Source organism: Canis aureus, chromosome 1, assembly GCF_053574225.1.
Source record: "Canis aureus isolate CA01 chromosome 1, VMU_Caureus_v.1.0, whole genome shotgun sequence".
In the NCBI taxonomy this organism is placed as follows: domain Eukaryota; kingdom Metazoa; phylum Chordata; class Mammalia; order Carnivora; family Canidae; genus Canis; species Canis aureus.
Genome location: NC_135611.1, coordinates 55,170,716 through 55,197,144, shown reverse-complemented (window position 1 = coordinate 55,197,144; position 26,429 = coordinate 55,170,716). Strand labels below are relative to the sequence as shown.

General features: G+C 50.3%; 1 protein-coding gene across 3 annotated transcripts in view; it reads left to right on the top strand.

The window, feature by feature from the left end:
• The window catches only part of RPS6KA2 (ribosomal protein S6 kinase A2), a 344,859-nt gene that overhangs the window by 41,773 nt on the left and 276,657 nt on the right, over nucleotides 1–26,429 (top strand). The window contains exons 1-2 of one of the 3 annotated variants that reach the window (XM_077899688.1): nucleotides 8,375–8,461; nucleotides 8,556–8,606. The exons of 1 other annotated variant lie outside the window; for it this stretch is intronic. In XM_077899688.1, the coding sequence (XP_077755814.1) occupies nucleotides 8,420–8,461; nucleotides 8,556–8,606 (93 nt within the window). In that variant the 5' untranslated portion in view covers nucleotides 8,375–8,419. Of the gene's footprint in view, nucleotides 1–8,374; nucleotides 8,462–8,555; nucleotides 8,607–26,429 lie in introns of those variants that run through there. One more of the 3 variants, XM_077899684.1, reaches the window with a different exon arrangement.

Here is a 26,429-nt window from a genome sequence, read left to right as displayed (position 1 = left end):
GCCCCCCTGACCTGAAACAACCCCAGCAGATTCCTCCGTGTCTGAAATTGGCTCCTATCTCCAGTTCAATTACTACAATTGTTTAAATGCTCACTGGACATTTGCCCTGGTTCCCTGGTTATTCTGGGTTGGCTCACAAAGGCATGTGGCCTACCTGGCCCTGTTCGTAAGCTAGCGCTGCTGTGACAAGTACCACAGACTGGGCAGCGTGCCTTACAGTCCTGGAGGCTGGACGTCTGAGGTCAGGGTGTGGGCAGGCTTGCTTTCTTCTAAGACGTCTCTGCTCGGCTCGCAGACGGCATCTGCTGTGTCCATCTGTGGTCTTCCCTCTGGGTGTTTCTATATCCTACCTAATTTCCTTTTCCTAGAAGGACACCGGTCCTATTGGATCAGGTCAGCCACATGTGCGACTTCATGTCACTTGATCACCTCTGTAAAGACCCTTCTCTAGGAGCGTCATACTTGGAGGTCCTGGGCATTACTGCTTCTACACATCAACTTTCGAAGGGCACAATCAGTCCAGAACAGTCCATACCTATCAATGATGGGTGTGTTTTTCATTTTTATGTGTTTGGAATCATAGTCTATATTTCCTATTGAAACTTATTTTCAAAAAACTCTATGATATTGTTGAGATTTATTCATGTTGATCATGTAGTTCTATCTCATTCACGTCGAGTGCTGTGTAGCATTTCCTGGTATGGAACATGCCAGTGTATTTTTCCATTCCCCAATCAGGGAACTAAGTCAGGTGATTTCCAAAGTTTGTTCTTTTAAGTAGTGTTCAATGGACAATGTATGTCTTCCCATGAACATAAAATAGAGTTTATTCCTCTGTTTAGAGACTTAAAAGTGAAACTGATGGCCATATGATATACACATTTTCAAATTAACTTGATATGGAAATTCTTCTCCAAACTGGTTGAACTCATTTATCTTCCCTTTAGCAATTTGTCACAGTTCCTTTTTCCAGATTCTCACCAACTCCCATTGGATACAGTGTGGCACACTTGTGCTCTTTTTTTAAAGATTTATTTTTATTGATTTTAGTGGGGGGGGAGGGGTGGGCAGAGGAGAGAGTATCTTGAGCAGACTCTGCTCCTGATGTGGAGCTCGATCTCAGGATCCTGATATCAAGACCTGAGCTGAAATCAGAGTCGGATGCTTCACTGACTGAGCTACCCAGACACCCCACTTACCCTACTTGTAGGAGTGAAGAATTTGCTTATCTGATGAAGATGAAAAGCACCTCTCCATTGTAGGGATTACCCTTAACACATCTCTGATGCTAATTCTTTTCGAGTTATCTAGGTTATGAGTATATTCTTCTGGTCTATGGCCTGTCTTGACCTTGTAGTGTCTTTTGTCCTGCAAAAATATTTCTCATGTAAATATAATCAAATCTATTGATTTTTTTTAAAGTATAACGTATGGATTTTTGACTTGTTGAAGAATCCTTTAGTCATTTAAGTAAAAATACAATCTCCTAAATGTCCTTTTAAGAATTACGTAGTTCAGCTTTTTCTCATATTGGTCTTGAACTTATTTTTGTCCATGGTATGAGGCTGATGGGTCACTTGGCCGGAACCCCTCATCCCTCAGATCTGCCCTTCTCTGAGCTGTGGCATGCAGATGGATTCCTGGGGTCTGATGGGCTCCTCGCACAAAGGTGATTCCTGTGGCTCTGGAGTGGGGGCAGATGTATGCCCGGGGTGCGTGTCTCCTGCTTGCCCTTCTTCAAAATAGTGTTGGCCAGTTTTCAGCCTTCACCCTTTGACTTAAATCCCAGGAAACAATATATCTGCTTGGATTTGTGATTGTCACTGCATTAAATGTATAGATTGATTTGGGGAAAAGTGACTTTTTCCTTTCCTTTTTTTTTTTTTTAACCATAGTAGGATTTCCATTGTGGAATGCAATATTTATCTTCGTGTATATTGGTTTTCTTTTAGTTCTTTCAATAAGATTTTTCATATATTCTGTAAAGTCCTTACGTATTTTCGTTAATATATATATACATATATATATCCTTTATACTTTACAGATATTCTTTTCCTTCTCCCTCCTCTTCCTCCTTTCTGCAGTTTTGAATGTCATCTCTTTAAATGGTTTCCTGCTGATGTACAGAAGCCCTCTTAACTTCTGAATATCAATTACTCTTATATGCGGTAACCCATCATACTCTGATTAGAATTAAGAAGCTGTCAGCACATTCAGAATTCATGGAGAATTCTACTGCCCTTGAACCATGGGAGTTTGTCTACATTTACTTCTTCTACATCTTTTTTTGAGTTTAAAAAAGATTTATTTTATATGGTGCTCAGTGCTGTCCTCTGGCGGTCAGAAGTGCTCGTGGCAGCTCTACCTCTTGGGTGTCTTTTCCTGAGGCGGCATCTCTCCTTGGGTTCTTAGCTCTGGACTCTGAGCAAGCACACTTTGGAGCTTCACTCCTTCTGTGCAGACTCCCCGAGGCCTGGCTCCAGCTCAAATGCGGCCCCTGGGAGCCGGGGTGTGTCTTGGGGGGGCTCAGGCGTATTCCTGGGGGGGTGAGGGGTGGAGGGGTGGGCAACCTTCGTGTTAAGCTTCCCTTGAACCTGCTGCCACTGTGATTTCACCCAGACCCATGGAAGGTGCTTGTTTACCATATTCATTCAGCAGGGATGACTTAAAATATTTTAAACCTGAGCCCTGGACAAGTTAGGCAAAGTCCCTTACTCTTTTTTTTTTTTTTTAATATTTTATTGATTTATTTGAGAGAGAGCAATCATGAATGGGGCGAGGGGCAGAAGGAGAAGCAGACTCCCCGCTGAGCAGGGAGCCCCACATGGGGCTCGATCCCAGGACCTCGGGATCATGACCTGAGCTGAAGGCAGATTCTTCACCCACTGAGCCACCCAGGCACCCCAAATTTCCTTATTCCTCTGCTGCTCTGTAGATTATCGTCCCAGTTGACCCCTCACCAAACTGACAGAGTGTTCTAGCTTCACATGGCTGGCTCAGTTCCAGCCTCTCAGCTCACGGGGGCCAGGCTCTCCTTTTCTCTATGTCCATGAGTGTTAAAACCTGCCCCGAACAGCAAAAAGAGAAATGACCCAACAGAAAAAGGGCAGAGGGTGTGAATTGATGTTTCTCCAAGGGACACATATAAATGCAAATCAGAACCACCATTTCGCACCCACTAAGATGACTGTGATTATTAAGAAAAAGAAAAAGAAGGGGATCCCTGGGTGGCTCAGCGGTTGAGCGTCTACCTTTGGCTCAGGGTGTGATCCTGGAGTTCCTGGATCAAGTCCCGCATCAGGCTCTTGCATGGAGCCTCCTCCCTTTGCCTGTGTCTCTGCCTCTCTGTGTCTCTCATGAATAAATAAAATCTTTTTTTAAAAAAAGAAGAAGAAAAAGAAGAAAAGAAAATGCAAAATATCAAGAGATCGTGGAGAAGTTGGAACCTACATTGCTGGTGGGAAAGTCAAACGGCTTCCCTGCTGTGGAAAAATCTGGCCGTTCCTCAAAAAGTGTTAACATAACTCAGCAATCCCACTGCGAGACACGTACCCACGGTTGTTGACAACGCACTCAAATAGGCTACACAGCGCTGCTCACGGCAGCCAGACGGCGGGCAGCCCGGGAGCCCACCAGCAGGTGAGCGGATGGGCAGGAGTGCTGTGCCCGCCACACGGAGCACCACTCGGCCACCAACAGGAACGAGGTACCAACCTGTGCTACATCGTGATGACCCTCAGCAGCGTGATGCTGCATGATATCCGTTGTCGGGTCCTGTGTGTGTGGCGTTCCAGAGCAGCCAAGTCCGGAGAGGCAGAGTCACATCACTGGCCGCAGAGGCTGGGGGTGGATGCGGGCCCCTCAGGGCTCCCTAGTGGGCTGATGAAAACATTCGGAAGCGGACGGTGGTTGCACAGCAGTGACAATGTGCTTAAGGACACATTTCGAAATGGTCACTTTTATGTTATGTGAAATTCACCTCAATTAAAAAAAAATGTTTTCCAAAATCGGTATTCAAAGATGGGGGCACCTGGGTGGCTCAGTGGTTGAGCATCTGCCTTTGGCTCAGGTTGTCATCCTGGGATCCTGGGATTGAGTCCCACATCGGGATCCCCACAGGGAGCCTGCTTCTCCCTCTGCCTGTGTCTCTGCCTCTCTCTGTGTCTCTCATGAATAAATAAATAAAATCTTAAAAAAGAATTCAAAGATGTTGGAAACTGAAGGCCCCCAGGGCAGCCTTGGTGGTGGTCCAGCCCCGTGCTCCCGGCCCCTCAGCCCCGTGGGCTCCCCTTCCTTCCTCCTTACCCGTTGGCCGTTCACTGAGGGACATTTCTCCATCGTCTCTAAGTGTGCACGGTGACCTCCTTCTCCCTGGCAGTACCTGCGGTTTTGCAGGATGTGCACCCCCTCTGAGCGGCCCCCCATCTATCTTAGCATGGACCTGAGCCCCGGACCCCAGGGAAGGAGCGTGGAGTCTGGAACACCTCCTCTTCTAGTGCTGGCGCTGCGGCCGCTGGGGCTGGTCACAGCCTCTTGTCCTGCTTCATCCGGAAAGGACAGCGCCACAGTCCAGGAGCTGGCAGTGGGGGGCGAGGGCGGATTTCCTGGTCGATGCTGTAACATCACCTCCGTAACCCCTCAGGATGGATAAAGACCCCGATACAGCTGAAGATCTCTGGGACCTTGGGTTCCCAGCAGAGGGTGAGGAGGGCCGTCCAAGGGGAGGTTGGCTTATGCAGAACAAGCCCTGCCGTCCTGACACTTAGGTCTTGGTGCGACCTTAGGGTTCTGTTCCTGGGGGAGCACATCAGTGACATCATGGAGAACAAGGCAGGCAGCCGGGCGGCCAGGCTGGAGGCAGACCCCAAGCCGGTGGGCGGGGAGAAGCACCGGGGCCAGTGAGGACACACAGACTCCCACCACCTGCGGGCCTGCATGTGGGGTCGGGGTGGGTCTGTGCGTGAGGAGCCTCCCGCCCATCCACAGACATTTAAGAATCAATACTGCAGAGAAGAGGGTGGATAAACCTGACGTCGTTAATGAACTGTTTGGGGAATTTCTAACTGGCTCCAGGACAACAGAATCGACATTGATATATGGCCTAATTGTTTATGAGAAATAGATTCCAGCTAGGGCCCTGCACACCCCCACCCTCCGGCCCCATAAAGGGCTGGGCTGCAGAACAAGTCTCTGGCGCCATCTGCTGTTCGTCTGTGGCCACGCCTCCCCCACGAGCCCAGCCAGAAAAAGAACACAGGTCTAGTGGGAGTCCCCTGAGGTCAGGTCCTAAGGGATCACAGGCCAGAGACACAGACCCAGTGTTCTCGAAGGAGCCAGATGTCTCTGAGGCCGGCTGAGCCACTCGGGCGTGGGGAACACCTCACCTTCCTGCATGTGCATGGTCGACACTGATAGGTGGCTGAGTGCCGAGTGCCGGAAGCATGTCACTCCTTTCTCCCAACTCCCCCAGAAGGCAGGTGCTGCCCCAACTGTGCACATGGGGAAATCCACGGCCACTTGGCTAAGTCGCTTGCCCTGCGTCTGGTGGCGGGAAGCAACCTGCCAGCTGCTCAGGAGCCCGAGCGCCGCCCTTGCTGCTGGCACCTGCTGACGGCACCCGGGAGCCACAGCCTGCTCCGGGGCCACGGTGGTCAGTGCTGTGCGTGTGCAATATCTTAAAGCAACTGCACTTTTCCAGGCAAATCAGGGCTTAAAGCGTTGAGCTTTTTCAGCATCCCAAGTACTAATTTCAGTGAGGAAATAATAGTGTGTATTCATTCTCTCACCTGCTTACCTGGCCAATGTGGCTTTTGAGGACTGTGCACAGAGCCTGCAAGGTACCCCGTTGTCTAGTAAACAGGGCCTCTGGGAGTGAGCCAGACCCTCTGTGTTACAGAGTCGGGTTGTCAGCTGACTGGCCAATCTGAAAGGCCAATCTCCAAACACCCACAGAGTCACATGAAGCTTGGCCATCCAGACTAGAAATTCCAAATGCCGTAAACACCACAGTGGGTGCCTCTCTCTTGTCTCACATGATTGCCTTCTAGAGCTTTACAAAAATATTCAAGCCAATTTTTTTCCCCAGAATGGTTATTGATACTTTGTCTAGATATTTCTGATATTTTCTTTCAAGCTAACAAAGCACAAACCTGTTGCCCCTGTTCACTTATTGTCCACAAAGGAGTCTGAGGAGTTTCCTCCTCGTGGAATACACCTGGAGTGCCATCTGTTCACACGAAGTGCTTCAGACCGTCCATACTTTACTTTCTCCCTGGGGAGCCGGCCGTGATGCTATTGAACTCATGCCAGGTGCATTTGGACAAGAACAAGGTCACGGGGATGTAACGGGGAGAGAGGACGGGGACGGCGATGGAAACCCAAGTCAGCGTCCTCCCAGCCCCCCACTCCCTGCCCTCCACCTGCCAGAATGACAGGAGCTCTGAAGGAGGAAGACCTCTCCACGCACCCTGGATTGGAATGGAGGAGGGAGGGGAGGGGTGAGAGCTGCTGGAGTTGAAAGACCCCCTGCTCCTGGCTGCCCCCCATGTTTGGCTCAGGAGCTGAGCCAAGCAGCTGATCATGAAGTAGAGGGAATGGGGGGCGGAAGGAGGATGGGGAGATGGGAAGGGTCTGCAGGTAACATGGTTGCCAGATGGTTGGTGGGCCAGCATTTCACTCTTGTTGTGCCCAATGCCCCGGCTTAATTCACTGACTCCTACTGGCAAAGTGGGGGTCGAGGAAATGAAGAGGATGGAAGATTCATGACTGTGAATGAGAGGATATGCAAATTCAGCATCTCAAGTTTTCAGGGAGAGCTTCCCAAATACTGAACACCCTGTACATACAGTCCAGAGGCGTCAAGACAGGCCAGGTCAGGGGCACCGTGTGTGGTGTAGCCCCCGTAGAAGGTGACCAGGGGTGGGTTGATCATGGGGTTGGAGAAGACAGTGGATGAATGTGTGATTTTGGGGCACCTTGGGGGCTTTCATTTTCTGCTTTTAGGCATTTATTTGTAAACACATCATTTATGTTGCTTTAGGCCTCACACCCTTTTTCAAGTTGCGGAAACCACGTTAAACCAGCATAAGCAATACGGGCGATCTGTCAGCCCCTGTGGTGGAAAAAGATTTGGCTTCTGGCAGGTTTGAATGCAAAGGTTCTAAAACTGTGGGTAGGCCACTGACTTTCTCTCCATGCCCTCATTTCCTCGTCCCACGTGCCTCCATGCAGGCACGTTTCCTCAGTCCAACAAGCACAGACCCCAGCCTCAGAGCGATTGACTTCATTGGGGAGTTTGTTAAATTCCAGATGTTTCTGGGTGCCGGGGTGGCTCAGTGGGTTAAGAGATTGACTCTTAACTTCAGCTCAGGTCATGATCTCAGGGTTGTGGGATTGAGTCCTTCTTCAGGCTCCGTGCTGAGATTGGAGTCTGCTTGAGATTCCCTTTGCCCTCCTCCCATTCTCTCTCTCTCTCTCAAATAAATAAAATCTTTTTTTTTTTTTTTTTTTAAAAAAAGCTCCAGATGTTCTGGATGTTTCTAACATGCACCGAGTGTGGAAGGTTGGGAAAGTAAAGAAATTAAAGACATGGAAGATGAGCTGCCCTTTGCCAGCTGTCTGGGAAGACAGTGGCGGGGAAGACAGGTTGAGTTGAGAAAGATCCCCAGTAGTGCGAACTTCTCCCGCAGCGGGGCCCCTGGGCCTTCCTGTGGCCCGTGAAGTGGGAGCGCATCCCGGCCATTCTCACCCTCTGTTTTCTGACACATGAGCCACGACGGCTAGCAAGAGGTGCAAGAGATTCATGTAGAATTTGGTTTCTTTCCTCATCTCTTATTTATTTATTTTTTTTAGCAGGTAGGAGTCAAGGAGCAGGGATCAGAAGGGAGATAAGGGAATAAAGAAAAGGAAAACCGAGCCCTGCAGCGTGGGGCGTGCAGAAACAAGACGAGCCTTCCTTCTGTCAAGCCTGCAGGCTCCTCAGGGTCATATGCTAGCCAGAGAGAAGCTAGGGGAGCGGAGGGGAGTGCTGGGGTGCGTTTCTGGCTTGAACCCCACGCTGGAACAAGGCTGGACTGCCACGAGCAGTGTGGGTGCGCGTTCACAGACGACAGGCCCTCCGGTCCTGCAGCCGGAATGATCACTTTCTGTGGAACCGAGAGCTGACAAGTCACCTTAAGACGCTTGTCCATTCCATTAGTGATAGCCACGTCTAATTAAATATGCATCTAGAGAGGAGACCTGTGACTTTTTTTTTTTTTTTTGGTTTTTTTGGGTTGAGTTTTGAGGTTGGTAATGGGAACATCATCACTTCCTTTGGCTGAATTGTAAAACTTGCACAAGAGTTTGCAAGTTCCCTTCTTGTGCTGTTCACTTCAAGGCTTCCTGAAAGCTCGAGAAACTCCTCAAATTCTCTAGAACCATGTGGAGGTTAATGTTTAGAAGCAAAAAACGCCCCGGCGTGGTGAGTGTCCAGCTGACCTCAGCAGCACAGCTGCTCGCCGTGAATGCCAGCCCCCTGACTTACAGGACTTTCTCTTCACTTTCTGCTTCAACAGGGCAAGTGGGACTCGACGTCGCCTGAGACAAAGCCAGCTGCGCCCGCAGAGGTAAGAACTGCTCGTCTTGGCTTGCTTTCCTCCGTGAGAATAGGAGTCATGGTTTAAGAGTGTTGCGCGCGCGGTTCCTTCTAGGTTCTGGGGTTAGTTGACACGGGCCCCCAGTGCAGCAGCCCACAGCGACGTGCTCTTGGCGGAGGGTCCAGTCGTCTGAGGTTCTGGGTCAAGTGCAGAACCGCCCTGACCCATGCAAGACTGTCGCCGTGCAGCAGGGGGCGGCCTCGGGCGCTGAGCCTGGAAAGTCCTGCGTCCTCCGAAGGCTGCGAGGTCTGTTCTGATTTGTGGATCACTGGGAATGGAATACACATGATTCCCCATGCATCTTTCTGTTTAAAACTCTGGCACGTGCCTTCAAAATAAGCCCGGAGTTACTATGGCAAGAGAGCCCTGAGAACGAGGTGAAGTGGGGTGGGGGCTGCCACGGGCACGGTTGGCGGGCGGGAGCCTACTGACTGCATGCAGAGGTCAGATCTTCGTCGGAGACTTTTCTAGGAATTAGGCCTGAAATGGATCATTGTAGATGAGGGTAGAGTTCCTGCAATATTGCGAACAGCTGTGTGGTTTGAATAGTTACATTATAAATAGGAAGTTTTATAAGGTGGTTTTGTGGGTGTTTGGCTTTTCCTGGCTCCCACGATACCGCTAAGTAAGAAGAAGGCTACGTGTTTGGGCGAAGCCACGGCATCTGAATTTGTCAGGCTGAGTATTCACAGCAGGTGTGGCGGGTACAGTGGGCCTTTCCTTACAGGTGCCAAACAGGTCACTTGAAACTTGGGTTTTGGGGTTTTGATCAGGCTTATTTAATTTATATGAATGCATCGGACTATATTCTGGTTCGTACTAAACAAAATACGTACTATCCCCCGCCCCACAAGCCTCTGGAGGCTTCCTGAGGGTTGTACTTCACTGGGCTGTTGAGGCAGTGCTGAGAAGTGATGTGCTTCTTAGCCGCTCCTCAGTGGGTCCGCAAGGCCCAGGCGGCAACAGAGTCCCGGCCCATTCCAGGAACCCACATTCCTGGAGCAAAAGAAGCCACTTCTGTGAATGGTCACCGTTGCATTTGACCGCTGGCATCCACATAATGGCACTTAACACTGAATTCTGCCGTTGTACTACTTACATACTTATTGTACTCCTGTCTGCGTCTAATATACGTTTATAAATAGCTCCACACCAACAACTTGGTTGAAAGAAACGTTCTCTCTACCATTAGATCTTCCTTATTAGACATAGAAATTGTGTGCGTGGAATTGCAGGTTGGCAGTAGTGATTTATGTTCCGTGACATCTCAAGGTGGTTCCGGTTATTTCACGTAAGTGACTACACAGATGTGTGAATACTCTCCTGCATCTCAGGCCTTAGAACCTCTTCTGAGTCTAGCCTATAACCTGTTCAAGACAAAAAAAAAAAAAAAAGCAGTTCAGCTCTAGTTGGTGATTCTTATCAGAGCTTTATATGGCTTTCTATGGCCAGGTCAGGGAGGAGCTGTGTCTCGTGCAGTGGTGAAAAGTCCTGTTACTGTCCCATCACCACACTCCACACGTAGACTGGCCCCGCACAACAAGAATGAAGAGTTTCCACACTGCAGGTGGTTCTCTTCTCTTGGCCACAGACACAGATGTAGGCAAATGGACAAGGACATGTCTGGTGGGGGATGGAAACCGTACCAGGCATGGGTATACATGCGGGAGTCATCCGTGCATGGTCCCAGATGACCAATCCTACGTGCCTGTCGCAATAGGAGCCACGGTCAGAGCAGCCCACGGCCGGCCTAACCCTCCTCAGGCTTGGCCACGCGCTCAGATTCAGGAGCCCCTTCTCACATGCAGGATAAACTGATCAGAGCTCACGCAGCACCAGCTGGGAGCACCCGGGAAGCCTGAGAAGCCTGGGGTGTCCTGTTTGAGAGCCTAACGGGGACATGGCTGCTGGCTGCATGCAGTTGCCACCACGGCCCTGCGGAGAACTACTGCGGCACTTTACCAGGCGCGTCCTGCTGCTCACCCTGCAAATGCAGCAATGAGCCGACCCTTAGGTATTTTTCCTGCTAAACCAACAAGGTGTCTCCAGTCCAGCGGCTCATTGAATTTCCTCTTTCCCTATTATGGCTTCACTCTTTCTGGAATTGATTTTATAAAAAGAAATGTTAAAAGGAGACAAAGGAGGTTACGGTCCCGAGGCGCGGGATGCTTTCCTTTGCCGGGGCGCAAACGGAGCAGAGGGGGGCTCCTGCCCCATCGAGGCTGTGCTGGCTCCCTGTCTCTTGCTCTCTTCTTGCTGCCATGCGGTCCACACACATGCCCCCTCCTGGGGCTGCATCATTCAGTGACCTGATGACCTGGGGAGACCGTAACCATGAAAAAGTGGTTGTTCCCTTGGCTTTCCTGCTCCTTGGAGCCGAGGAACCTGGCCATCCTCATCCTCTTCATCATGGTGCAGCGCTGCAGGCCGGGGTTGCTGTGGGACCAGGGGGGCGACAAAGATGCCTGTTCCTGGGTTCAGGATGAGAAACCGCTTGAAGGCTTGTGCCCAGGCCGGGAGAACACGTGACATGCCGGATAGGCGCTTGTCCACAGCCTGCCTGACACCAGGGTGTGTGTGTGTGTGTGTGTGTTGTTTTACTTCTTAATCGTTTGTAAAAAATCTGTTCTTTTGGCAGATACCTCAATATGCAAAGAAAATAACACAGTAATTCAAACTTAATCCTTTGAAAGGGAACCAGGGAGTTAAAATGCCGACTTTCCTGGGACGTGATGGCCGCCCAGCAAGTCTTGGTCCCACACTAACCCTGCTGCTTCTTGCAGAATCTGGGCCTGGGGGCTTCCTGCGCGGCCCCTGCGTGGCTCCCACATGCATGATCACTTAGGGTCCCCTGGACTGGAAGTTGTGCACGGTTCTCCTTTCCGTTTTGCTTTCTTTGAACGGAGCTTTAATTTTTCTCATCCTGGACTGAATTAATTCTGAGCCTTTGTAGCCTCTGAATCAGGCGGATTTTCCTGTTCGTCTTGTTTATCAATTCTTTCCCTGCCTCTGTCTGAGTCCTAAAGCATTGGCGGCAGGTGCACAGGCATGCTGTGCTTCCCCACGGGGCGACAGTGTGAGGCTGAGGGGACGAGACGAGGTGCTGAAGCGTGGGGAGCAGGCACGGGACTCTGGTTTTCACTCTGATCTCAGGGGTCAGATCCTACCCCAGAGCTGGCTCCTCGTGCTGGGGAGCTGAGTCTCCTCCTTGCTAGCTGGGCTCCGGGTTAAGGAGTCCTCATCTGGGGATGCACTAGGGACACTGCTGGAGTCTCACCTCACAGTCCCTGGGTGAAGACAGGGTGTGGAGGGCCCGGGGTGGGGGTGGTGGGGAAGGTGCATCAGTGCTGTGATGGGTCACAGGGCTGGGATGCCCATCTCCATGGTGCAGGCAGGGCGCCCAGGGAAGGGTCCAGAACAGAGTTGGTAGCAGAGGGAACTGCAACCAAGAAGGAAGGCGTCTGCAACCTATGGGTGTTTTTTTCTCTCCTTGAATCATCAAGAAAGAGACAGAAACACAGTCTCATTCCCGCATTGACTTTAATCACTGGACAGTCCCTCCATGTGTATGCCACCCTTCAGCAGAAACCCAATGAAGCATGTAGGGGCCAATTTTGTGCTAGGAACAGCCTTTCCCTTCAAGATAGCTGGAGAAAAACCAAACATTAACTTTAGGGAAAAAGGTTGACTCCCACATTTTAGCATATTCAGCTATACCCGACTTCCCACCCATTTCCAGATAAGATCTACAGGAAAAAAAAAAAAAAACCCACAAAACACTGAAAAAGTCTCAAAGCTTTTTATTAAGTTCCAGGATCACAGATGATTTTTTTTCTTTGTCATACTTTCTATAAATTTCAAGAATTCTATGCCACTTATGCAATAATTATATTAAAAATTTTAATTAGCTAAGGCTCAATTCATCCTAAAAGTATTAAAATGACTCCAATCTTTGGGTGGTGATATATTACAGATGCCTTGGGTTTAGTGACATATGGAAAACTCTAATGTCTTAGGTGATTTCACCAATTTAAGGTGACAGTTCATGACACTTAGTGACAAATAGCACAAAAGAATTCAATGAACTGACAAGTCATTGGGATTTATTAAGGCAGCGTAAAAGAGGTTGCTGTCATAATTATGCATCCCAAGCAACCCAAAGGGAACTTTCTGTTTGAATTTGTAATTCGCCTTGTGACTTCCTCCTCTTGTAATCCTAGCCATTGAGATATTGACCTCAGGCGAACCCAGAGAAGCAGGAAGCGCTCTGCTGCAGCAGGTGTTCCCAACGGTGTCAGGGCAGAGCCAGGGCCGGGACAGGAGCAGGACACCAGCTCCTTCCCTTAGCAGGAGGACCACTCCTCACCAGGCACCTGCCACTGTCCCGGCAACCTTCCGTGGCTACTCTTCCTTTACTCTTCCTGCATTTCACAGAGGAGGAAGCGAAGGTCAGGAGGAGTGAAGTAATTTGCTGAGTCATGCAGCTGAGGGGTGAGGCTCAAACTCTTGTCTTTCAAACGAGTAGGATGCTCTTTCAGTGCTTTTGCACATGCCAGCTTGACATCTTACATCCTATGCTCCAGTTTAGGCATCCTCTTCTAAATTATGGTCTTGGGGGAGAAACACTATAAAGAGCTATAGGAAATTATGGCTATCCTTTATGATCTACTAAAAGTTAAATTAAGCTATTATTTTTTTTACGACGGTGCAACTTATTCAAGTCTCTGAGCCTGCCCGTGAGCTGTGGGCGCACCGAGGAGCCCGCCTGCGTGAACACCAGGGCTATGGAGAGTGTCAGAGGAGGGAGCGGCCGGGGCATACGCTGTTGGTGAGCTCATGGCAGCAGATGGTCGCCAGCCATCGCCAGTTGTGAATCCACTGCTTGATGGAGCCCAGCCATGGTGGGGAGGGGGCACCTGTGGAATGGCAGCCCCCGAAACACTGGGCTTCTCCCAGCCCTTAGTTTCCCATGGAGCACAGCTTCAGCAACACTGCTTGTTGGCCTAGAGACGTCGGCACCCGCGATGGCTTCCCCTGGTTTCTCCGCTTGAGGAGTCGTGCACGTTGCTTTCTCAAAACGTGTACTGTTAGTCCAATACTGTGATTCTTCTATATGGTTTTCCTTTTGGATATTTTCCTTCCTCAGTACACAGGGGCCACTCTTTATCCCTTTATTGTGCTCTTGGGGTCGGTGGCCAGCAGCGTGGCAGCTGGGTGGGCTTAAGAAAGGACCAGAAGCCCATGGATCTGGGGTAGAGTCCTATCCTCTCCTGACTTAGCTACTAGGCCAAGGAATATGACCTTGACCCAGGCCACGTTACCTTCTGGGCCAGCGTGGACATGAATTAGAGATACGCAGTCAGATCTTTTAAGTACTTCGTTTTTCTTTCATGTGTGTTTAGACACTCATGGATGTGCACATATAAATATACAAATGTGTGTTACGTAAACATTGTACACGTTTATAAAGGCAAAGATGTTTGTTGCTGTTGGTCTCCAGATTCCTTTTGCAAGCACTTTCCCTCACGTTATTAGCAGCTGCCCACTCATGATGAAGGGTTCCCATTTCATTTTTCAGAGAAAAAGCTGGCATTTCAGCTCCTGTGCTTTGGGAAACTCATGGCTCCCACACGGGCCCATGCGGACCCGTGCACCTGCTCGTTGTGGGCTGGCTCCCCTCCTGGGAGTGTGCCTCCACTTCTCTCCTTCCCTCTCTGCCCCATTATGAGCTAGTCTGGTGCCTTCAGTCCCACCACAACTGCTCTTGTAAGAAAGGGCGAATGAAAAAATCACACCCTGCCTTCTTTCCTGGCCCCGGAGAGAGGAGAGACATGGCAAACACATAGCGTTGTCTTGGTCTGGGCTGGTCCGTCTGATTCTGGGGGACTCAGAGAAATGGGACATTTGAGCTATAGGTTTCACAGGGGAAGACCCGCACCGAGGTCCCGAGGAAACCATTGTGGTGGTGGTGGTGGTGGTGTACTTCTTGGGCATATCGTGCAAGCATCTTCATTCCGCTGCTAGAGGATGGATGCCCCATGTGACACCAGTCGCAGTCCCTTTAAAGCACTGCCCAATACACAGTGATGGCTGGTTTTCAAAATGATGTCTCTTTCAAAAGTGTTTGGAAGATGAATATGCCGGGATTGTCATGGAGATTTCCCAGGGCATGAAAGGCAATTTCTTGCCGTAGTCACCATGACAACATTCAGGCCACATGCTTCCATATATACCTGCAATTAAAGTTCATCAGAAAGGAAAGGTCTCCAGTACAAAGCCGCTGGTTTCACCATGACCGCTGAAGATAGAGACTGGAGACCCCATCCATCTCTAATGCATTTCCAAAAGCAGTAAGTCTTGGGCAACTACTTTCTCATCCTTACGGGAGTTTCAGTTGAATTGCAGTTAGGACACCTCAGAACATCGTTACAACAGACTGATGATTTCAGGTCAGGGTTGTCCGGACTCTTGCCTCCGCTCTCTGCCCGCCCTGCTCCCTCTGTGCTCCTGCGCACTGTCACCAGGTGAAGACCGGGAACGAGGATGGTCGGTGAGCACAGTGTTTCAAACGATTTGGGCAAAACGTGTGATGCAGAAAAGATGACATTTTTGGCTAGGCTCCTTTCTGAGTTTTCTGTGGCCCATGTTAACCTGAGCCTCCCAGGGGTGGGGGGCAACCGTCCACTTGTGCCCCTCATGCTCTGCAGCCAGAGCAGACTCCAGGTCTCCGTCGGAGCAGGTGCGTGGGCCCCCGCATCGGCCAGGAGCTCTGCTGAGCTTGTTGGTGCTGCTGCCTAGATGCTGCTTGTTTACCTCTCAGGATTTCTTCTTTTATAGGAGACCAGATAGCTACGCCCTTCGAAGTAGATATTGAAGCCTTTAATTTTATCCTGCCTGGAGAATAATAAAGGAAACAGTTTGTCACCCCAAACAAGCCCACCCTTCTTCCTCCAAAGAGCACCCCCCCCAACCACCTGCCCGGCGATGCTGATGTCAGTGATGCTGTGAACAGTCCCTTGGGAGATAAGCTGCTTTTTCAAGGGGTTGCCCCTGTTACAGATAGAGAAAAAAAAAAAACGTTCTGCTTGTATCCCATGCAGTTGTGATAAAACTGGAACATCAACAACCCTCCTTCCACCAAACAAAAATTCAATAAAAAAATTCAAAGTTTCCATCCAACCTGAATACGATATCCTTTTGCTAAAGCAAAGGACTATTGAAATAATTGAAATATCAGGGAAGGATCACAGGAGCCCAGGCTGTAAGGAAAATTTTTATACTGTCCTCCAACACTCGGAAATACTGGGGAGTAGGACTTGAGGTGGCGTGAACTTGTTTCTCGGCATGTTCTGGAAGCCCCCAGGAGTGGGCTGTAGAGCCACGTGTGCAGGGTGGGCTGAGTCCCCCTGTGGCAGGCAGGCTGCTCCCCACAGCGACTGCTGCTTTCTGAGAGAGACTGCATGCAGGTGTTAAGATCCAGAACTTTCAAAGGGGTGAGATGCCGATTAATTTTAGGGGAAAAGAATGGCACTAGAATGTCTTTTCAGCTCCTGCTGCTTTGAGAACTCAAGACTGACAGGTGCAGGGACTGTCTGGACCCAAACGAAGGAAGAGACAAGAACTTTTGTGAGAGCAGGGACAGCACTTGTTTCTATGAATTTCCTGATGTTAGTATTTTCTTCCAGCTGTCAGTAAGCAAAATGGAATAGAGGGGTGTTTAAAAACGGGCATTTTCTCTACTGCCATAATTCAGCCTACGAACAAACCATGCTTTATTCCCAAAGTACGTAAGCTCAGGAGTGTGATCATTCTGCTCAGAATGTGCTAATTACCAGTCCAGAATAGGAAAAATGCATGGAAAACATGCAGGTGTATGGCACATATTTTTAAAATCTTATATTCTAGGTTCCTAGCAAAGTCTTTCTAGCAGGAAATAAGATGAATAAAAATTCTGCCTGCGGATGTGCCTCCGAAGGGCCGACGTGGTAACCACTCTGTGTGAGCTGTGTGTGTGTGTGCACGTTTGCATGCGTGTGTGTCCATGTGCACACAGGACATGTGCAGGGATCAACGTGCGTGAGTCCATTCTGCCATCCGGGAAGGGAACATTTATTAAGCCTTTGTGCTGCAGAGGCAATAGAATGAGTGAAAAGGTGTTTGGTTGGGGCACATTTCCTGGGACAGCAACTGGTGGGGAACGGACGATTGTATGACTGGTTTCGTTTGGCCAGAAAAGACATCTCCTTTGACGTGTCGGTGTGAGAAAGAGCTGGACCAGCCATCCCTCTGTCACGTGTGCCACCGTCTGTCAAGGCAATTTCTCTCTCTCATCTTCAGTGTCCTCTTTCTCTTTGATCCCTTCTTCCCATACCCTATGTTTTTATACCAATTTATTTCCACACCCACACCCGTAACAATGACTTCTGGCATCTGTCACCTAAAAGCTGATTATTGGTTGGTAGGGTTTCTGGGCAGCATCTTTAGGTCTTCAGAGGAGGAGCTGACTTATGCACCCACAGGAGCTTTAAAAGAAACCAGTGTCATAGGCCTGACCCTGACCTTGCTCCTGGCTTATAAGTTTCATGTGAAACCTTGCACACCACTGGTGTGGCCCAGATAAGGCTCGTTGCAAGTGACGGCTGCAAAGGACCAGTGGTTCTGCAGGGAATTTGGGTGCTCCGTGTTCACCAGGGAGGCAAAGCAGATTTAGTTGAAGACAGAAAGTGTGTGCACGGGAGAGCATGCATGTGCATGTGTGTGTCTGTGGCGTGGGTTATTCAAAGTGTAAGACAATCCTTGCATGATCTGTGTCCGTTAGCAGACCCGGTGCTACCTAAAGAAAGAAGCAACTGTTTTTATTCACCTTCCTCCTGCTAGGGTGCCCACCTAGTGGGACAGTGCTCCTGGGCTGGTAGGGCTGCTGCAGGGAGCATCTCTCCCCACCTGCCCCCTGCGGTGTGGCTGACAGTTTGGAACATTTGACTTGTTCCCCGGGAAGCTCCTGCTTTGATGGAATCAGCCAGATGTTGTGTTACAGGCTGTTAGGACTCAGCAGAGTCCGTGAGCTTGCGTTGAGAGCAGGAGAATGGACAGCCTGCCCCTCGCAGTTGGGGGCCCAGCCTGCCTGAGTGCGAGCACACAGGACCTAGAGCTTCCACCCCATTCCTTGCAGGGGGTCCGAGCTGCTGGAAGGGTGCAGGGTGGAGGCGGAGAGAGGGCGGGAAGAGCAGCAGGGGCAGCTGCTGGGAGCTGACAGGGCAGAGACAGGTGCACAATGGCTCAGACGCCCTGCAGCCCCTGGGCTCCCGGGGGTAGATCATGCTCAGGTTGCCGCACAAGATGCTGCACAAACTCTTAGGAAGGTAAGGGGGAGACCGGGCACTTGCCCTGGGGGCCCTGGGGGCGGTTCTGACACATGCTGCTGGGCAATGAGTGTCCTCGATCTTGGCAGCCACGGCTAAGGTCACAGGTCGCGGGGGGCACACAGAGAGCAGCCCAGCATTGACACCAGCTGTCCACATTCGCACTTGCCTTGTCTCTGAGGGCGTGCCCCAGCCCGGATGGATGCAGTGGGTTGCTCTCCTGTGCATTTGTACAATCAAGGAGGTCACGGGTCACTGCGTCACCCATGGGACGCAGTGGGTTGCTCTCGTGTGCATTTGCACAATCAAGGAGGTCACAATCACGGGTCACTCAGTCACGGGTCTGTGTTTTTAGAAGGAAAAGGAACGAAATATGACAAAGTTGACGTTTATTGAAACCGTTACTGAAAGCTGATATTTTAGAAGAGATTCTGATTGAGCCGATTGCCTTTAACTTTTTTTCTTTTTCTATCGTAAAATGCACATAACAGAAATTTATTTTTATTTTTTATTGGTATTCAATTTGCCAACATATAGCAAAACACCCGGTGCTCATCCCGTCAAGTGCCCCCCTCAGTGCCCGTCACCCAGTCACCCCCACCCCCTGCCCTCCTCCCCTTCCACCACCCCTTGTTCGTTTCCCAGAGTTAGGAGTCTCATGTTCTGTCTCCCTTTCTGATATTTCCCACTCATTTTCTCTCCTTTCCCCTTTATTCCCTTTCACTATTTTTTATATTCCCCAAATGAATGAGACCATATAATGTTTGTCCTTCTCCGACTGACTTACTTCACTCAGCATAATACCCTCCAGTTCCATCCACGTTGAAGCAAATGGTGGGTATTTGTCGTTTCTAAAGGCTGAGGAATATCCCATTGTCATAACAGAAAAATTTGCCATTCTAACCATTTCCATTTACCATGTTAAACATTTCCAAGTGTCCCGTTCAGGGTCATTGGGTACGTGTCCTTAGCTGTGCAACCACCACCGCCCATCTCCAGAGCACTCTCATCTTCCCAGACTGAGACTCCACCCAGGGAACACGTGGTCCCCACTGCTGCTGACCTCAGCTCTCGCCAGTTTGTAAGTCGGATAACTCAGGATGCATCATAGTCCGGGCAGTGAGTGTGCATCGGATTACGTCCAAGCAGGTCAGGCATGAGAGCAACTCTGTCTGTGGGATCTGCTAGAGAAATTACTTTGAGTCATATCCCTTTTTCAGGGGAGGAGGGTTATGAAATACAGGGTTTTAAAAATCACCAGCATCCTGACATGGGTATGGGATTTGTGAGTCTGAATACTTTTTTGAGGAAATCTGTGATTTCCCACCAACTTCATATATTTTTTTTATTTACTTATATTTTTTTATGTTAAACAAGAAATGTTCTGATTCTCCTGTTTTAGTAAATATCTCCAAGTGTGTGTATGCTTGTTATCTGCAGATTTGTGGTTAATAAAAATGTCCTTTGTAGATCTTCATGCTAAAAATATAATTTTAAGATAAACTTATGTTTCACTTTAAAATCACTCCAAAATACTATTTTTTTAATATTTTATTTTATTTATTCATGAGAGGCACACACACACAGAGAGGGAGAGAGGCAGAGACACAGGCAGAGGGAGAAGCAGGCTCACATGCAGGGAGCCCAACGCGGGACTCGATCCCAGGTCTCCAGGATCAGGCCCAGGCCGAAGGCGGCACTAAACCGCTGGGCCACTGGGGCTGCCCAGAAAGACTATTTTTAAGGGTGAATTTTAAAAGGTGAATACAAGCTGTTTCCATCTACTTTGGGGATTAAGTAAACAAGGCAGTGAGGCAAACATAGGGCCTGCCCACCGTGTGGAAGCATAGACCGACCTACAAGCAGAAGTTGCACCCCTGGACTTGCGTCCCTCACCCGACCCTCCATCTCAGCGAGCGCTGCATCTCTAGGAGCATTTCCTTATTGATAACCCTCTTTTTCCCAAAGACATCAATAAAGTGAACAAGTATAACTAATAGGAGATTTAAAAACAAGTAAGTGCACGTGTAGGGGAAGGAATTAAGGTAAAGACATGGATCTGAAGCGTGGTGTGAGGTTGGTATCCCAGATTGAGGTCCGGAGGCGTGGGGTGCACACAGACCGTGCACCATGGACATCATGCCGAGGCTGCTGGCTCCCCGAGGAGGGGAACACACGCGCTCCAGGCTACAACAAACCAAACCCCAAACCAGTGGGTCAGGTGAACACATCCCTTTTGTCACTGAGCCCAGAGAGATGTGCCTCCCGCAGGCCTCCCAGGAGGGGGCACCATGTGAGAAGCAGTGACAGTGGCCTGTGGCAAGTGGGGGGCATTTCTTAATAAGGCCCTGAATTGTTTTTTATAAGGCCCTGAATTGTAGACTGAGGAGGGGAGACCAACATACAGAGCAGAAAAGCACTTCCGTCCAAAGCCAGCCCCGTGTGGTCCAGGCGGACAGTGCGCTGAGGATCTGACCTCCCCACGGACGTCTGAAGCCCCCGGGACACACGCGTGGATGTCAGACCCTCACACGGGTCTTTGTGCAGAGGGAACCGTCCGTTTTGTTAGGATTTAGTGGAGTTTGGGTCCCTTGACAGCTGTAGGAATACAGATTTTCTGTGCTGCGGGTCATGAGGAGGGGCTGGTAAAATTTGGGCCCTGGAGGGGCCTTCGACATCACACGGCCCACCCACCACTTCTAGACAAGGACACTGAGGGGCCGAGGAGCTGAAATGCCCAAGATCACACAGAGAGTGTGGTGGAGCGCGACGGAGTGGTGGTCCTGCCGAGCTCCTTCCCAGCTCTTGTCTTTATACTGTGAGGGAGAATATGTCAGGGGTCAGCCGCCCCCGGAGAACTGGGAGAGTGACCTCAGCCTGCCGGTGTTTGCCTTCTGTATTTGACACTTTGACACCTGGGGAAGACTGTCCCTTCAGGGTGAGCCCGTTCCTAGAGACACCTCACTCAGGGTGTACCTTTCACATGCAAGCTGACCCCCTCTGTGGGGCTCCCACACTCTGGGCCACTAGCCCCCCACCCTCATCACCCCCAGGGCAGGTACCAGACAAACAGCCCCCCACCTTCATCACCCCAGGGCAGGTACCAGACAACCAGCCCCCCACCCCCATCACCCCAGGGCAGGTACCAGACAACCAGCATCCCCCTGCCCTCATCACCCCAGGGCAGGTACCAGATAAGGAGCTTCCCCCACCCTAATGACCCCAGGGCAGGTACCAGACAACTAGGGCATCATGACACCCAAGAGCCCACTAAGACTTCTCAGACTAGCCAGTCCTGAGCCTGCTGACCCCACCTCACCTGTCCTCCCTATGGAAACCTCAGTAAAGGGCCCCTGTCCCTGCTGCCCCCTGACTGACCAGGCTTCCCCGTGAGCCCCTGCATGTCACACTGTGCCCCTGCCTCTTGGGGACATGAGTCAAGAGCCATCTTCCCAGTGGCAGCTGACTCCTGACTGCTGGCCTTGCCATACCTGAAGAGTAATAAAACCTCTATTGCAAAACACTCTCAATGGTTTCTGAAACATGCATACTTGTTGCGTGAAGTAAGACAGATGAGACCAAGTCCCTGTAGTTGAGAAAGCGCTCCAGGTGACAACACCGATGCCCAGGTAGTTGTACTGAAGTGAAAGGCAGACCCGGGGCGGCTGGACCCAGAGGCCATGTGCCCCACGTGTCCTATGAGGGGGCCTGGGCAGGTGGATGGGGGACAGCACAAGAGAGCACCGCGGAGGAAGTTCACAGCGCCAGCAAAGGCATTTCCCAGAATTTGGGTCCCTGGCCATGCTGTTGGGTTGGTGGGTATCTGAAAAGTGAGTGTGTTCAGGTAGCGGATCCCAAGGCCTTTGGTGGTTGGCCCCAGAGAGCCCACGGGCAACTCAGTGCTGTGTCTTTCCCCAGTTTCATAGCCACTCACGACTGTTTGTCGAGCACATTGCGTGTAATAATGATAATAACCTCATTATGACACGTCGCATGAACAGCCTAAAGGCAGGGCACGTGAAATGTGTTTCTCACGGGGATAAACTCCAGTGACAGCAGTTGGTCTCTTTCCCCCTGGATGCGCTTCTAAACTGCGATGTGACATGTGACTCTTTCTATTAAGCTCATCTGAATTGTTTTTTGCTTTTACCGCGTGGTGTAACGGGAGAAAGTTGTGGAAGCATGGGTAACAAGGTCAAAGCAGAGATGGTGATTTTTGTGCACGTATTAGGACATTTTGTGTTCATAGGACGGGAAAAAAAATCGTCCGACAACATTATCCACAGCTAACTTGTAATAAAAAGTGTGAGCAATAAAGTTGTGACTTGCTAGGAGTGAGGGAGGAGAAATGTAATTATGTGGTTTTAAAAACACAAGCTTGGGAAAGATTTCTACCACATTTAAGGGATGCTTAAAAGATAGGAGAGGAATTTTTATTTTAATTTTTTAAAAATATTTTATGTATTTATTCATGAGAGACACAGAGATGGGCAGAGGCACAGGCACTAAACTGCTGAGCCCCCCAGGGATCCCCTGGAGAGGAGTTTTTAAAGGCAGTTTATATAGAGGATTATTTAAAGACCGATGATAGGAAACATTCACTGTTAAAAACCAGTTGCAGGGGCAGCCCAGGTAGCTCAGCATTTGAGCACCGCCTTCAGCCCAGGGCGTGATCCTGGAGACCCGGGATCGAGTCCCACGTCAGGCTCCCTGCATGGAGCCTGCTTCTCCCGCTGCCTGTGTCTCTGTCTCTGTCTCTCTCTCTCTCTCTCTCATGAATAGATAAAGAAAAAAAAAAGTTTGCAGGAAAAGAATGGCGCACGTGAAGGAAAGGGGAGGAGAGAGTGTTCTAGAAAGTATAGTTCATTTGCCTGTTTATTGATTCTCTTTTCATTTTATCAACAAAAATAATCTGTTCAAAGGAAACTCGTAACAGTGAGCATCGCAGACATTGAGAAGCAGGTGGGTGAAGTGTAAGCAGCTAGCGTCTTGGGAACAAACAGGAATGGAGCCCCTGGAACGCCCTGGCCTGATGTCTCTGCCTCCATCGCTCGGGCCATCCCGTGGCTCCCCAGACCCTTGATCGTCTCAGATCCGTGAAGCCACGGACCTGGACTTCATCTCTCTGCTTCTCATAAAGCATCTACCCTAGTGGCACACGTGCATTGCCTGTGCCCGTGAGGAGCGACGCTGCCTTTTAAGAGCAGGGTGGAGAGGAGATACGGAGATGGCCTCCTGTGAATGTCAAGGCTGCTCACGTTGGAAACTGTAACGGGGATTTCAAATGTATTATAGAGTCTTTACAGAGATTGGTTTTCTGATGTCGTGACTACACCTTTACTGGTAAGAGGCTTATTTTGATGTGGATAAAGGAAGTCAGGTGAGCACGGCTGGATGACCAGAGGTGGTGTCTCTTAGTTCTCCCTAAGGATGGTGGTTCAGCCCATAAATATTTACTTACGGGGGCGCCTGGGTGGCTCAGTCGGTGAAGCGTCTGCCTTCGGCTAAGGCCATGATCTCAGGGTCCTGGGATCGAGTCGCACATCCAGCTCCTGGGATCGAGTCGCACATCTAGCTCCCTGCTCAGCAGAGAGTCTGCTTCTCCCTCTCCCTCTGCTACTCCCCCTGCTTGTGCTCTTTCTCTCTCTAATAAGTAAATAAAATCTTTAAAAATATATATTTACTTATAGAGCTCTGGGTAGGGGGCTACCGCTGTGAGCAAGGGCCTACCCACTTAGAGTCCTGCAGGATGGCCGGCCTTCTGTCCTTGGGGAACCATGGGCTCCATGCAGGGGTAGCATGGCCGGAGAGAGGAGTTGGTATTTAATGCCACGTACCGGGAAATGGCACCTGTGTTTCTGCCTTCTGCAGAAGGCCGCTCACGGTGAGCGGGCTGGCCCCACCAAGTAGGCCGCGTGCACGGTCAAGGCTGGAAGTGTTGGCTCCCAGCAGAATGTGTGAGGCTCACCGCAAGGGTCGGGACCCGGACTGCGGCGACCATGTAGAGCATCCATCCCCCTGGTCCAGATCTCACCACCAGCACAAACCTTTGGGGTGGTGGTGGCGGGGAGATGGTCATGGCAGATGACGTGGTGGATCAGGATTCGAACTCACGTCCCCCTCTGTGGCTGTAACTGCTCTGTAGGCTGTTTTTCCATCTGACAAAGTGAGACGCCCAAGTAAGGGCTTGGCCAGGCCTAGAATCTTCCCCTAATAGAGTTGCTCTGTGATAACCTTCTCGTGCATGTGGATCCACCATCCTTGAGTTAATTAAACTATTTAACAGCTTATCAATTTGTTGCCCAGTGCCCTCTTTTGAAGTCAGCAGCTTCTTACAATTTTACTAACATAAAATAAGCTCTCTCTCTCTCTGAAGATTTCTTTCAGTTCATTCTGAGTTATCCCCTAGTCCTTGAATAGGCCTTCCTGATGACCACGTGGGTCTCAGACACCCCTCGGAGCTCGTCCCTTCCGTGTGGGCTTCTCACTGTGTGAGGCTGCTGGTCAGAGGTGGCCACCCGACCGCACGGTCTGCTAGGCCGGCCTCTTTTGGATGAGGAAGGTTATAATTAAAATTGTTAGAAACAAAATCTTTATTTAAAATAATAAACATAATAAACATTAGGGCAGCCCGGGTGGCTCAGCGATTTAGTGCAATCTTCAGCCCAGGGCCTAATCCTGGAGACCCAGGATTGAGTCCAATATCAGGCTCCTGCATGGAGCCTGCTTCTCCCTCTGCCTGTGTCTCTGCCTCTCTGTGTCTCTCATGAATAAATAAAATCTTAAAAAATATATTAACACTCAGATACAGATTAATCAGATTAAATACCTTTTTGGCTAGATGAGCAAACAGTGCTAAGTCATAATCTTCGCAGACCCAGCCTGTTGTTATCCTCTGCTTCATGGTCTTCTGCGCGAGGGAAGGATTGGCTTCTACTTTTCAGGACTTTCTTTGCTTCCCAGCCTTTGACTGTGAACAGTCATGAAGAAGATGCTCTTTGTTCTATAGAGTCCCAGGAGTCTGTGCATCTGTTTGGCTTTGCAGAAAATCCCAAATTCTGTGAGTGTTAGAACCCACTAGTGATACGAAGTCTAATCCGACCAGCTTAAGCAAAAAAACCTGGACGTTTGTGGGGCTTGGAAACGAGAAACTCAGGAGCACTGTGATTCTGAGCTCAGACACACCCTCTTCCTTCCAGGCTCCTTACCGGGAAGGGTCCTTCCCCGGCCCTACATGGAGGCCCTAATGCCCAGTCCAGCAGGAGAGAGGATCCCTGCACCCCACACCCTTCCTGTCATGTGTTCTCTGTCCCCAAGGGCGGGTGGATGGATTCTCCTTGCAGATGGGCCTAAGTCAGGCAGGTGCTCAGTAGTTTCCCACAGCAGGACAGATTGCTCCCCAGTGAACCTGCAGAAATCTTCCTCATGACTAGTGTGTTGATGGCAGGACCCCCTGTGACTAGTGTGTTGATGGGGGGAACCCCTGTGACTAGCATGTTGATGGCGGGACCCCCTGTGACTAGCGTGTTGATGATGAGACCCCCTGTGACTAGCATGTTGGTGGGGGGAAGACCCCCATGACTAGCATGTTGACAGCGGGACCCCTTGTGACTTGCGTGTTGATGGGGGTGGAACCCCCTGTGACTAGCGTGTTGACAGGGGGGAGACTCCCTATGACTAGCATGTTGATGATGAGACCTCCTGTGACTAGCATGTTGATGGCGGGACCCACTGTGACTAGCGTGTTGGTGGGGGGGAGACCCCCGTGACTAGCATGTTGATGGGGGGACCCCTGTGACTAGCGTGTTGACAGGGGGGAGACCCCCTATGACTAGCATGTTGATGATGAGACCCCCTGTGACTAGCGTGTTGGTGGCGGGACCCCCTGTGACTAGCATGTTGACGGGGCCCCCTGTGACTAGTGTGTTCCCACCCCTGGAATTCATCCCAGGCCTTCTTCACCTGTGAGACCCACCAGAATCACCCGGCCAGAGAGTGCTGGTCTTCCCACCCCTTCCCGCAGGACAGACAGGCAGCTGCGGAGTCACATCTGTGAGGTTTCCAGGACGCAGCATGGGTCAGTGAAACCTGCTGATTTGCAGAAATGATGCTGTAATATCTTCTTTCTGCTGTGGCCCCACTGACCTGCAGAGGCTGCCGTCCTCTGGAGCTGGGGCCGATTTACGGTGAGGTGCTCTGTGACTTGCTGAGCTGTGGGATGCAAGCCCGGGCCGCCCTCACAGGACATTTCACACCTGCGTGCAGCTGGCGGTGGCCCCACAGAGTCTGTCCCCCGAGAGTTGGGCTTTCTCCCTGTGTGTGATCATAATCTCCCCAGCAAGAGGGAGATGCAGCTCTTGGCGAAGATCCCCCTTCCAAGGGGAGGGCTTGGGTTCGTGAATTTCCAGCTTCTGTTGTTTTGTACCAATTC